At 48.5% G+C, this 14,268-nt stretch overlaps 1 protein-coding gene across 40 annotated transcripts in view; it reads left to right on the forward strand.

The window, feature by feature from the left end:
- Nucleotides 1-5,271: 5,271 nt before the first annotated feature.
- MAGI1 (membrane associated guanylate kinase, WW and PDZ domain containing 1) overlaps nucleotides 5,272-14,268 on the forward strand; it is a 481,773-nt gene continuing 472,776 nt past the window's right edge. For 39 of the 40 annotated variants that reach the window (XM_039548079.1, XM_039548081.1, XM_039548082.1 and 36 more), the window contains exon 1: nucleotides 5,272-5,587. In XM_039548079.1, coding sequence (XP_039404013.1) covers nucleotides 5,272-5,587 — 316 coding nt within the window. The remainder of the gene's footprint in view (nucleotides 5,588-14,268) is intronic. The other variant, XM_039548106.1, reaches the window with a different exon arrangement.

Genomic DNA, 14,268 nt, shown 5'->3' on the forward strand with positions numbered 1-14,268 from the left:
GGAGCAGCAGCGGATCTTTGTAATAAAAATTCCAAGTTAGAAGAGGCCGGGAGAAAGCTTAAAGAGATGGAAATGGACAAACAAAAAAGTAGTGGACTGAAAAGCCTGGGTGGTGATTTGAAGTTCTTTTTGGAAATCTGGTCACAACATTGACTGCCCCGCTGAACATTTCCACTCACCTGTTCCCATCTTCAGTCCATAGCAGCACATTCTGAGGTGTTGTACATCCCATATTTTGGTCTGGATCCCCAATCCTCGGGAGAGGGTGAATATGGGCACTGAAAGGCCACTGGACCAGGACTCAGGAGACCTGGGTTGTATTCCTGGCCTTTCCACTGTCCTGTCTCAGGCAAGTTGTTTGGACTCTTGGGGGGGGGGGGCCCCCCCGGGCCCGCCGCGGGGGGGGCTCAAGAGGGGCGCTCCAGCTCTCCCCTCCAGCCCGCCCTGGCCTGGCCTCCCGCAGCGCGCCTCATCGGCGCCGCCGCCGGAGCCGCAGCGCCCGCGGCCGCCCGCGCGGGGGGAGGGGTGGGGGGGGGGGGGGGCTTGGGAAGCTCTGAGCCGCTTGGGCTGGGCTGCCCCCCCCCGCTCCGGCCCCCCTCCCCTGGGGGGCTGGGGCCCCGCTGGCCCCGGAGCCGGCTGTCGGGCTGCGCTGGCTCTCGGGGGGCGCTGCTCGGGGGGAGAGGAGAGGAGGCGGGGGGGGGGGGGGGGGGGCGGGGGGGGGGGGGGGGGGGGGGGGGGGGGGGGGGGGGGGGGGTCCGGGGACAGGGAGGGGGAGGAGGGGGGGGGGGGGGGCAGGGGGGGGGGGGGGGGGGATTGGGGGGGGGGGGGGTGGGGTGGGTGGGAGGGGGGGGGGCAGGAGGGAGGGGGGTGCAGGAGTGAGTTCATTTCCGGTCTCTGGTGGCGGGCCTTTTCCTTCGGCTCCGGTGGAACCCCCAGTGGTCCCTCACACCGGCGGGACACCTGCGCATGCGATGCCGGTCGGCAGGTTCGGTTCGGGGTGGCGGGGCCTTTCTTTCGGGCCGACCCAAAAACGCCACGAAAGACCCCGCGGGACCCCCCCCCGCGCGCCAATACCCCCGCCGAACCGGGGCTGCTTTGGCGGCGGGTCCCGGCGGCGTGGCGTGGGGGGGGTCCCCGGGTCTTCTTCGGGGCGGCGGCGGGTCCCAGGAAGGGCCCCCCCCCCCCGCCGACCCCCCCCCCGGAATCCTCTGGGCGGCCCTGGGACTCTTTCTTCTCCTACCCTTTGTCTGACTGGTCTATTTAGATTATTATGCTATTGGAGTACAGATTGTTTTTTATTTATGTCTGTACATCACCTAGCACAATGGGAGCCCCACCTCAACAAGGGATTTAAACACTACTGTAATACCCCTTTTACAAAATGGCCATACTCTAGGTCTTTATTTGGGGGAAAGGAGCAGAAGTAGGAAGGTTAGAGGCAATACCCTTTACCCGGACCAACTATTGCCTCCTGCACTTTGATAGCAGAACACAATCTTCATGCTGAAGCAGAGCACCTGGTTCATTGGGCTGTCTTTGGAGGTTAGTGAAACAAGTTTGGGTTCCGATATCTCTAAGCAATAGCAGTCAGCAACAGACGACTCTGCCATAGGCACGGTAGTGATCTTCTGTCCATACCTGTCAGAATGCTGGTTCCCACATACCTTCTTATAGTCCAGCTTCACAGGTCACCTTGGTATAGAAATAGCCAGAGAGAGATGAATTGTGAGGGGAGATAGTTAGAGGGCTGGTGACAAACATCTGGCACACTGTAATGTAACATATTACAGGTGTCTGAGCAGGAAGCAAAGAAGGGCATATTTGTTTCAACCCCAGGATCCCGATCAGTAGCAATGCTGTGGGTGGTGCATGCTCCCGGTCTCTATTTAGGAACCAAATTGAGCATTTCTTGCTGTTCCTGCTTCACTCATGGGTAAGACTGCTTGGATTGCTGAAGAAGAGCTTGGTGTAGCTCGAAAGCTTGTCTCTCTCACTCAACAGAAGTTGGTCCGATAAAATATATTGTCTCACTACTACATCTGTCTGAATTCAAATAGGCTTTCAGCTTCAGAGAGAGCAGAGGTCATCTGGAAATGGACAACTGCCATTTTTTTTTCTGCTCAAATTTCAGCCTGGGTCAGTTAATGGCGTTCTGGAGATGCTTGCAGAACTTTGGCCCATGCAAAGCGTGTTAGGCCCATGTTCTTCTTAGTGGGAAAAATCTAGTAGGGAGATGTTGGTGTGGGATTGTCAGTGCCTTTCTGTGGAAGGGCAGGATGCAGGCTTTTCTTAAGGAATTGGTTCAAGAAGCCATTTTTCATAATCTCTCAAACAATAAAGTACATTGAAAAACCTAGGTCAAAAGAACATTATTAAGGTTGTAAAGTCAGAAATGCCAGAAGTAACGATGCCTGTGCAACCTTAATTTGCCCCCCTGTGTGTGTGCCTTATGAAACAGTCTTTAATTACATGATTACACTGTATTTTTTCTACAGGACCCCAGCCTCATTTAGTGCCAGCCTCCAACAAACCTCTACTTCACAGGCGTGAACTGTGATTTTCAGAGGTCACCAATTTAGCCAAATTTTGGTGGGTTTTCATTAGGGCAGTAAAAAGCACAATGGTGACACCAGGGCAAGAACCCCACCAAATTTCAGCTATATAGCACAGACATGTTATAGCTTCGGTCAAAACATTTTAAATTTTTCCCTAAACTCATTCTGTGAAACGGCTGAGCTGCTTCTGCTGGAACTAAAATAAATCAATAAATCAGCCAGAGGCACACACCCAGCCTGGGAAGACTTCAGCTAGAACAGTTAAAGTTTGGAAAAGTTATAAGCAACTGAAAACAGAGTCTTATAATGGAAAGAGTTAGGCAACCTTGCTACCAGCTCTGCCTATTGTAACTAATGAAGGAAACTATGAACTAGTTGCAGTTTGAGCAATTCAAAAAGGGAAAGACTTGGACCAACTGTGGAAAAGATGGACATTGCCAAAAATATTGTCATGCACCCAGCAGGGATTTGCTCACAGTTTCTCCCCCTGGCCGCCAGGTACTCTTGGGACAGCAGCTAGCCAAGCTGTCTCTTCTTCCACTCTGGCTGATCCCCTGGCTGGATCCAAGTTTGCATGGAACAGTCAGGAGGGGAAGGTAGATGTGGCCAGCTGCCTCAATGCCCAAGAAAGGGAGGACAGGCAGGGGCAAAGCGGGTATGAGTTGATTGGTGAATAGCATGGGGAAAAGATAGGAGACAGGGCCAGAAGAAGGGAGGCTAATGAAGATGAAGAATAGAGGAGGCTGCTCTAGGAGCTCATCTTAACCGCCCATGGACCAGCTGAACAACCTCCTCTCAAGTTCTCCCCACCAGCTCCTCTCCCCATAGCGACCCCCCAGGCTCCCTCCCGCTTCTCAGTTCCCACCCAACCCCCTAGACTCTTGTTGCACTGGGAAGTAACAGCAACATGAACGCTGTAATCCAGCGGTTCTCAAACTGTGGGTCGGGAGCTCAAGGTGGGTCATGAGTCCATTTTAATGGGGTCGCCAGGGCTGCTGTTAGACTTGCTGGGGGCCAGGGCCAAAGCTGAAGCCCAAGCCCCACCGCCCAGGGATGAAGGCAAAGCCTGAGGGCTTCTGCTTTGAAAACCTCCCCCCCCCCAACGCACACACAGGGTGGTGGGGCTCAGGCTTTGGTCCCCCCTTCTGGGGACGTGTAGTAATTTCTGTTGTCCTAAGCGGGTCGCGATGCAATGATGTTTGAGAATTGCTGCAAATCACCACACTGTCGGGGGGGAGGGAGGGAGAGCTACTTGGGGGGAAACGCTGGCTTGTTTGCACCCGCAAGGAACGTCACCCATGGAGCCACACTTGGCAGCCGTGCCCCTCTCCTCCACCCCCAATTGGGGGCTTCACACCTGCATTTCTCGGACGTGTTTCCTCTGTCCCTTTCCACGCAACACACAAGCAGCATCTCTCTCTAGCTCCCTCCCCGCATCTCCTCGCAACAGTAATTTGTTCCCCAGCGTCTCTGTCCAGGCACCAGCAAGGTGGACAGGATGTTTTTTCTCCCTCCACCTCACCCCTGAACAAGTACCAGGCAGCCTTTTCTCCCCATCCCCATCCTCCTTTCCCCACGTTTCTTCCTCACCCTCTGCTCCCCCCATCCCCGCTCAACCCCATCCTCCACCCCCCCATCACCCTTTCTTGCCCCTGTTCCTCAACCCCAAACCCAGCTCCTTCCACCGCCCAACTCACCCCCTCTCCTCCTTGTACCCCATCTTGGCTCCCTCCCCTCCATCTCAGCTCCTCACCTTCCCCATCCTCCCCGGCAGTTCCCTGCCCCCTGCTCCCCCGCGTCCCCAGCACCCCAGCGCCCACCCCTTTGCTCCCCTATTCCCTCTGCTCCCCCAACCCAGCTCCCTAACCCTCTCCCATCCTCCACCCCACAACTGTGTTCCCTGCACCCCATTCCCCAGCCCATCTCTCTCCCCTTTGCTCCCCCAACCCAGCTCCCTCCCCTCTCCCACCCTCCACCCCGCAACTGTGGTCCCCTGCACCCCATTCCCCAGCCCAGCTCCCTCCCCTCTGTTCCCCCAACCCAGCTCCCTCCCCTCTCCCACCCTCCACCCCGCAACTGTGTTCCCCTGCACCCCATTCCCCAGCCCAGCTCCCTCCCCTCTGCTCCCCCAACCCAGCTCCCTCCCCTCTACTCCCCAACCCAGCTCCCTCCCCTCTCCCACCCACCACCCCCCTACTCTGCTCCCCTGCACCCCATTCCCCAGCCCAGCTCCTCCTTCCTCCCCCTCCCCCCTTCGGCTCCTCCCCCCTTCGCACCCCAACCAGTTCCCCCGCCCGCGCTCCCGCACCAGCCTAGCGGGCAGGCGCGCGCCCAGCGAGCCGGGTCGCTCCCGGGCCGAGAGGGGGCGGGGGGGAGCGAGCGCAGAGCGCCTGCGCGGGCGGCTCCCCGGGCTCCCGGCTGGAACGGGACGGGCTGAAATGTAACCAAACAAGCGGCGCCTTTGTAGCGGCTTAAAGGGGCCGCGGCCGCTTCCTGCCGAGCGGGCTCCGCGCAGCCCGGGGACGGGGCAGCTGCCGGGCGCTGTGCGGCCGGGCGGGGCGGGCCCGGAGGCGGGCGGGGCCGGGGCGGAGGATGGCTTGAGCGGCGGGGGAAGTTGTGAGGCGCCGAGCCAGGCTCGCCCCGCCGGGCCACCTGTTTTGCATCCGCTTGGTTGTCGGGGGGGGACCGGACCGGGGGGGGCGGCGGCGGCGGCGCCATGTCCAAAGTGATCCAGAAGAAGAACCACTGGAGCAGCCGGGTGCACCAGTGCTCGGCCCGGCGGGCGGGCGGCGGCCGGCCGGGGCTGCCCCTGCTCGGGGGCGCGGAGCACGGGCAGTTCCCCTACGTGGGGGCGGAGGAGGAGGAGGGGGGCGGCCCGCCGGTGCTGGCCGGGGGCGAGGAAGGGGGACTCAGCCCCGGGGAGCTGCTGCTGGAGGTGCAGGGGGTCCGCGTGTCCGGCTTGCCCCGCTACGACGTGCTGGAAGTGATCCGGAGCTGCACGGAGCCCATCGCGGTCAAAGCCGTCAGACCAGGTAAGGGGGCGGCCAGAGAGAGAGAGCCGGGCGGGGGGGGGGCACTCGGGTGCAGGGCAAGCCCCGGTGCCCTTGCTCTGGCGGTGCCGCTCTCGCCGGCTCCTTCCCCCGGGCCGGCGGGGCGCCGCGCTTGCTGGGCGGCTGGGAAGTTTTTCCGAGCGGGACCGAACTTCTGGGGCCGGCGAAGCTTCCCACCTGCCGGCTGAGCGGTCCCTCCTCCGGGCGCGGACCGGACCGGAGGCGAGGCTGGCTGGGGGGGCGGACCGGGACACGGCTTCACGCTGCCGGGGAAGCGCTGGTTCTCTCCGCCTTTGCGAGCGCCCCTACGGGGCAGCTCCTCACCCCCCCGGGCTAACGCTGGGACTCTCGCTCTGCCAGTCTCGCCGAGTGGCAAAACATTGACTTTTGGGGGGGGGGTGATGAAATGTTTGCACCAGAGTTGTGCCCCCCCCCCCGCATCAGAACATGCAACAAAGGTGAACAGCCCCCCCCCCCCCTTCTCCTTCTTTGGGCAGTGTTTGATCACAGAGATCAAATGGAAAACGCCAGGCAGGGGCCGCTTCTTGGTGTGGTTAAAGGCAATACAAATGGTTCATTTTTTTATCTGTCCATCCAGGGTCACGACGTGACCTTTGAAACACCTTGCTCCCTTCGATGCGAAGGCTGTAACTGGGCATCGTTTAGGTTCCCCTGTGCAATCAGAGCCCTGTTTTCACGGGGAAATAAATCTTTAAGGTTTACTACCTTCAAGTCTGGCCGGCCTTAAGCACAACGAGCAATTCCCTTAAGACATTCTTTTAAGTGCACCGAAACCCCTAGCTACAGGCAGTTCTGGAGGCTCCGCAGTTATGGAGTGAGATGCTTGCTAATTCTGTTAGTGAACAAAACAAATATTTCATTTCACTGGACCTGGAGGAATTTCCTGAAAGATTTACTCCTGCAGCAGGGGTGCATCCCATAGACCTGTAGCGTTTGGTTGCACTGCTGGATTATGACTAGAGTCTTGTTCAAAAGTATAGGCATGTGATTGCCAGCTGCCTTCCTTAGCTTGTCAAAGGGTTGGTGTGGAGTGTGCATGGGGAAGGGAAAAGCTGTAACTTGGAATGGTTATTTTAGCCTTGCGTTCACTCTTAGCAGTAGGTCATTTCTGCATCACTTTGAGCCCGGCGGAAGGGAGGTGAAGGGATTGTATGAGAGCGCTCTCAAATGAGGCTATGGAAGACAGAAGCAGGATTCTTCTCATGTGAAAAGCCCACTTCTCCTTTAACAGGTTAGCACAGCAGGTCTAGATAATAGGTTTGTAGTTTCCAGAGTGGGACTTGAATTTAGTGCCAGGAAACTGTTCCTGTTGCAGCAGCTGTTAAGGTTATTTGAATACCCAGGATTTTGAAATAAACAGGATTATATTGGAACACCTGTAGGTTTGCATGGTGGCCTAGCACACCAGGGTCATCTATAAATGGAGGCAGGAAGGGAAGTTCTGGTAGGATAATTCAGTAGATTCTTTAGAGGAAAGTTTTATTACTGCACAAACATGTACACATCCCCAAGCGGAGGGATTTGCTGTGTTTGGCAAATGCAGCGATGTTTTGTGTAGTTGATGTGCAGGCAACAACCTATTTACTTGACCCAAAAGAGAATTAATCTCGTCTTTGTTGTTTGGTTGATGCCCTTCTTGTAAATCAGCAGAGCTCTCCTCTAAACTTCTGTCTGCTAGCCAGACTAAAAGCTAGTTTGTAGTTCCATGCACTTGTTCTATGGACAAAACATCTGTTAGTCTATAAGGTGCCACAGGATTCTTTGCTGCTTCTACAGAACCAGACTAACACGGCTACCCCTCTGATACTTGTTCTATGGACATTATTCAAACTTCCATTGTCAAAGGAAATTATAGGAAGAGTAGTGTTCTGTTCCATGTGGTATGTTATGTAACGTGTATTCTTGAGTTGTCAGTGTAATAAACGTCTACTTCCTTTTAAAAATGGAATGTCTGTTCAAAATATCCCCACACATTACATAAAGAAGTATCAGAGTAAGATAACTTATAAAACCTAAAATCAATAGAAATGTCCCCCCCTCCTTTTTTTTTTTTTTAACTGTAGTGGGAGCAATTGTCTTCTTTCTCCTGCTGTATTTGCAGCACAAAGACTGCAGCCCTGAAAACCTGGAAGTGAAATTGACTATGAACAAAATAAAATTGATTTTCATTTTCCTGGCTGAGTGAAATGCATAGAGTAAATAAACATAAAGAAATGTAAATGGGGTTTTAAGGATTGTTTACATAAGAACCATTTGTTTTGACAATCACAGTAATAATTCGAGATTTTCACAGTTGTGCAGAATTATGGGTTTTAAGCATTTATTTTTTACCAAAATTTATTAATTTTTTGCAGTTGCAGGAAAATATGGGGGAGTGTCACGCAGTGGGGAAGAGGGGAATCAGACAGTAGTTAATGACTGTCGACACTAAGATGCAAAAAGTTAAAGCTTTATAATGATTAAAATACAAATTATCAAAATCGCATGTCAAAATATACAAAGTAAATATCCCTACATCAAACTCCAGTAAGTTCTCAAGCAGCATTTTTCTTTCTTTGCCTTTCTGTACACTTCTGTTACGATGGAAATAAAATTTCATTGGTTTGTATATACTGTATATGGTGAAATGGATGTTTACCAACCTTTACTGATAGACTTGGAAAAATTAGATTTTTATTTAAAATGCATGATTTCTGTGTCAGTTTCCATTAGCAGTTTCTCTTTTAATGTAATTTTAAGTGATCATATTCAGCAAGAGTTGCATCTTACTAAAACATGCTGCAAAGTACAGCATTAAGTGTAAACACATTTTAACTGTCTGATTCCATTTCCCCTCCTTCTCCCCAGTCCCTGGTGCCTGCCTAACTGATGTTGAAGTTTTGTGACAAACTTAACCTGGAAACTTAAATACTTTATTGGCTTGTCTGCTTTGTATGACATTTACAAGGCTGGAAAAACAGGAAGTTTACTATAAATAAGTCAGTCATCTCTGCAAGCTTGAGCAGAGAAAATAACTGATTTGATCTTGAAGTTAAAACACACACACAAACAAAAAAGAAATGTGAAATGAAGGTTTTATAGGTTAAACACACTCTTCTTCTTAAAGCCAAGCTTTATAGGATAACAATTCAAAATGCAAACTCCTTCTTTCTTTAACTCTTTCTTTCCCGTAGTGAGTATTCACTTTGAATGGGCACTTGGATACTATGGTGATTTGGGGGGGCATATAAAAATACGGCTAATTGGAGTAACTTTTTATGAGAGTTAATAGAAGTAACTGTTCATATGGGATTTGTGTGTGTTTTTAATGTCCCTTGTCCTTTTAATGTGGAATAAGTGAACAACTTTATCCCATAGGTGCTTTTTTTGTATTACTTTTAAAAAGCATAATTTTATAATCTTTTGCTTTGGGGAGAAAAAGGGCCCCTGGAAGTTGACTGAGTACCTTTTCAGTGCTATCAGATTTAAGCCAGTAAAGGTAAAAGTGAAGAATCAAAACAACAGAAAATATTTTAAGTCTGAGGTGTAGTGTTGTTTTTAAAATTGACCACGTTCCCTTCCTGTTTCAGTTTCAGACAAATTGATGATCAACTCTACTTTGAATTCATAAATATAGTTGTATGGACCACTTAATTTGATCTAAGTAAAGAGTGCAAAACTGATGCTACTTCTCCTGAAGAAGAGCTCTGTGTAAGCTCGAAAGCTTGTCTCTGTCACCAATGGAAGTTGATCTGATAAAAGATATTAGCTCACCCACCTTGTCTCTCCTTCTCCCATTCATTTTAATATCACATATTTGGTAATGTAAGACTTGCATTAGCATAATATCTTGATTTCCACTGTCCATGCTTAATGTTGTAGCTTCCTGCAATAGACTTGCAATTTTATCCATTGGATAAATAGACAATACTTGACAGAATGGTGTTGTGGTTTTTAAATTTCTCTCTCTTGTTGCTGTTTACATATCCTGATTGAGAGAGCCTGGCACAACAAAAAACGGTTTTCGCATTTGTTCTTGACAGTGGACAAGTTAACAACTTCTCCATAACCGATTAGTTGTGTGCCTTTAATTTAAAATAGGATGTCTTTTTCTTCTTTGTTTTCTCATGAAATACAGAAATTGGGGGATATTTCAAGGTTAGTCAGATTTCTTTTTTTTTTTTCAAACTCTTTGATTAGATGGCATATGTCAAGTTGTTCAAGTCCTCCTTGTCACTGTAAACGAAAAGGTTGTTGAAGAAAACTAAGTCCTCTGTGCACTTTTTAAAAGAAATTGTTTTTAATTTTTTTCTTAACGACTACCGGCTGAAGTTATGGTACATGAGGATCAGTTTACATGAGTGATGTTTTTGGGTTACTCTGAAGTCAGTGTGGAGGGGGAGGGGATTTTTTTTTTTAAAGCCAAGTGTAAGGTAAACAAGGGCAGACATTCATTCCCAAATAGTAGTGACTATGGTTTATCATCTGCTGTCATGTATGTTTGTTTCTTTTAAAACCTTACCTTGACCCTGAGAGAAATTCTAAAACATGGTGAGTTGACAGTAAATTTCTATGGAGCGCTGGCATTAATTACAACTAACGAGCCATGAAGTGTTGGAATCTATTTATGTGAATAGAACAGACCCTTTAAAAGTTGTTTGCATGGGCGTATGTTCTGACATCATTTCCCCAAAAGGGGCCTGTGAAGGATGTGGTATCTTCCAATTATTTTTTGTGTAAAACATCAACAAATATAAAAAAATTGATGCCTCTATGAATTTGTGTGTATAGTAGTTTTATATACTCTGGGAAGGCAGGGTGTCAGGTTGGTTAATAGGTAACATTAAACATTTGATAGGTAGGTTACAGAACCCATGGCTGGCACTGATGCATAATTCTGTGAAATGTAAAAATATTTGCATCCCATGTTTATTTTGGACTCTCATCTGCCTGTTTTTAGGTAAATGCAAGTGAGTTTATAAAACTACTTCCTTGATATATCACATGATCTCTCTTTGGTTCTGATAAAGGTTTGGGGTTTGTTCTTTTTGTTTCAGCACTTAACAAAATGTCAAACAAAAACATGTTCACAATTCCCTGTGCATTTCCAGTTTGACCCACATCCTTAAAGTTTAGGTAATAGAATCTGAGGTACGGAGAACAACATAAACTTGTACTGATCAAAAATTTCATACTGGCATTTTTGAGGTGGGCATCTATTTTGGACTTCGAGATTACGTTCACCATTTATACTGCAATAGCACACTCAATGCGCTAGCTGCTATCCAAGCATAAAATCAGTGAAGATGCAGTCCCTGTCCGTGAGTTGATCAGAAATTATGTGCATCTAAAATATTATTGCTCTTAGCACACGTGAAATGTAGACTGTTGTGTATTAAAGTATCACTGTAGTGAAGATCAGGTTTTTATCACGGTCAAGCTTACACGCTGTAAGCATTTGTTAGGATTTAGAATGTGAAAATGGACCCTGCTTGTGGCAAAATGATTAGCTATGCATCCAGGCACATACTTTTATGTCGTCGTCCTACAAAGAGTGGGTTAGCATCCCAGAGTTATTCAGTCACAGTCTTAATTTAACAGCCCTGCCATTATTAAAATTTTAAAGAGTTAATATGAGCCTTTAATGTCATAAAATTGGATTATGTTTTTCACAATAAGTTGAATCTTTCAGCCCATTATGTGATGAGACTCTAGGCTCTCTCTTTATGGGCCGTCGTATTGCAGTACACTTAAACCACAATTACAGCTTAATTGCAAGCAATGTTTCAAAATTATTGCGATTATAAGATATTGATGCAGTTCTAGTGGGTTTTTTAGGCTGAATTTTTACTTTAGCAACTCAGACCTGAAGCACTTTTGCCATAATTGGCTAAATGTGAAACATGAAATTCACCTGCTGTATAACTCTTCAATAACTTTAAGGACTACATTCAGCAAGTTTGATGGCCAAAATGTGAGTGTCTTATTGCTAAAGGAATAAAATATAGGGATATGTGTGATTGGGTTGCTAATCTTGTCATACTTGAAGCTGCAACCGGTCTTCCATTCTCAGACCTGTTTTGATCACATCCATACACACTTCTCCACCCAGTTCCTCAAAAAATGGTCCTCGGGGCACATGTACCAAATCTGAAGCACTTCTGCTGAAGGATAACTTTTTGGCCAAATTTAAGGTGTGTTTGCCAAGCCATTCCAAGATGTGTCACTCATAACAAACTTTGAAAAACACTTCTTTCTTTTTTGGGTGGAAGATTATATGTCTCCAAAATCTTGGTTTACAAAGTCCAAACTTATTTTATGATAGAGGCTGTGAATAGATCTCGTGCGTAGGGAGGGCTCCTTGGGCAGTGTAGTTTGCTGGGCTGAGCAGAACACTGGAATCAGGACCTCCCTTAAGTCTTCTTCCAACTCTGTAACACTGAGGCTAGATCTGCGCTGCAGTTAGATGCCTGTGCCAGCTGGCTTGAGCTAAAGGGCTGCTTAATCGCAGTGTATATGCTTGGGCTGGAGCTGCCCAAGCTCTAACATCTACACTGCCATTAAACAGCGCCTGAGCCCTGGTGAGACTGAGTCAGCGGGCCAGGCCAGCTGGGAGTGTCTAATTGCAAGTGTAGACATAGCCTGTGTAGCCTTAATAATGCTGCAGTGCCCTTAGGGTTCCTTTTTTCCCAAGGATCACATAGTGTGTTACATGAATTAAGCTTCACAAACTCCTTGAGAGTTAGGCTTGTATTAACTCCATTCCACAGGTGGGAAAATTGAGGATTAGAGTTTATCTGGTGTCCGAGGCTACACGGTGAATCGGTGGCAGAGCAAGGGTTACAGCCTTGTTTTTCAGAGCACTATACTAGACTCCCATTCAAGTCCCTTTAAACTCTCTGACTGCTTTTCCCGCTGTGAAACGGGGTTAATATTTACCTGTGTCACAGGGAGACAGTACCGTCTTGTGTAAATATTATGGTTAGGCACAATCATCTGCCCCTGCGTCTTGGTCTTGGCCGGGCTGCCTTCCACGGAGATAGGAGCAGTTAGAGAACGCAATTTAAGCAGGGACCGAAGAACACTACGGCTGTCCTTTCTGTAGTTCTCACTTCTCGCCCTTGTGCAGATTGGCTGTATGCTCCAGTCCCTCCCACCCCTTTCCTCCTGTTTCCAACTCTCATTGTCCCTTTGTTTGTCTCTTCATCTAGCTACTCGCCTTTTAACATGACCCCCGTGAAACGATTTAAATTACGTGACACTTGCCACCATTGCACTGATTATTCTGCTTGTGTGTTCCCGCTGCCCCGTCTGTCTGCGTGTCTCTTTAGAATGATTGTCAGCTCTTTGGGGCAGGGATTGTTTCATGCTGTTTGCTCAGTGCCTATAGCATGGTGGGGCCGGATTCTTGTCCCCTGTGCATTACTGTAAGAGACCTGATTAATGATAGAGGGACTAGTTGCGTGAAGTAATGTCTCTTATTGGACCCGAATTCTGTTGGGGAAAGGGAAGCTTTTGAGCTTACACTGCTCTTCTTTAGGGCTGGGCAAGGTACTCTGGTGTCACAGCTAAATGCAAGGTGAGACAGATTGTTTAGCATAAGTAGTTAGCACAATGTTGTAGGAGATCATTCAAGGTGAGGTGGCCAGTTAACACTGCCGCAGGCTTAATAATAAGCCATAAATCCGGTGTCTTCATTAAGACTATAACTTAATAATAGAAGACCCCAGCTCGGACAGAATGGATGTGGTTTGACAGTTGCGATGCATGTGGTGATGGGGGCTCAGACAGGGCCATGGGCAGAGCTTACTCCATTTTTTCCTGGCTAGAAGGTGAGAACCCTAAGAATGGCCGGGTTAGACCTTCCAAGCCAGAATGTCACCTGGAGCTGCTGCAGAGCCAAGCTGTCCAGGGTTAACATGTCAGCTACTAGCTGTAATGTGGTAATTTATCTTCCCAATCTTGACATGTTGGCCTTACACAGAAGGTGGTGAGGATTGAAAGGTGGAGTTCAGCTTGCTTAGAGTATGCGACCTGTGCACCGTCATGCTGCATTTCAATGTTTTTTCCTGACACGACACAATTTAACATTGAATTTCCTGTCTTTTTGTTTTTTTATTTTCTAAAACTTACAAGTTCTGGATACCTGTCTGCAGCCTTAATTCAGTTTAAAATATTGAACGCAGATGTAAAGGAAATAAAATTGTCGCTCAGAGGGTCTCATTCAGGCTAAAAGTGCAGCTGGCCTAAATTAAAGCCAACATTTGCATCGGTGCGATAGAATAGTGCTGAGCAGAAGAGCTGTATTCTAACTTGCATGAAATCCACATTCAACCACTTGTATCCTGAGACTCAGCCATATATCGGGATGGGTGAGGGAGTGGAATGAACATGTCCCACAGCCTAGTCTAAGTCTGTAAATCAGTGAAGAAGTCAAGATTTTAAAATAGTTCTTGTCAAATAAGTTAGTTCTCTTCTTTCTTCCAGATGGAGGGTGTGTTTGCTTATATCTTAAGGAATGAGTTAAGAGGTGGTTTTATGCTTCCTCTGGTTTGCTGGAAGCTCCTACATTTGAGACGCATACGTTAAAGGAGATTCTCAGTTCTCATAGTCACAGCTAAATGGTTCGGGTCTCTTGGTTGAAAACATGGAGAAATCTGGCC

Source organism: Mauremys reevesii, linkage group 7 (genome assembly GCF_016161935.1).
Source record: "Mauremys reevesii isolate NIE-2019 linkage group 7, ASM1616193v1, whole genome shotgun sequence".
In the NCBI taxonomy this organism is placed as follows: domain Eukaryota; kingdom Metazoa; phylum Chordata; order Testudines; family Geoemydidae; genus Mauremys; species Mauremys reevesii.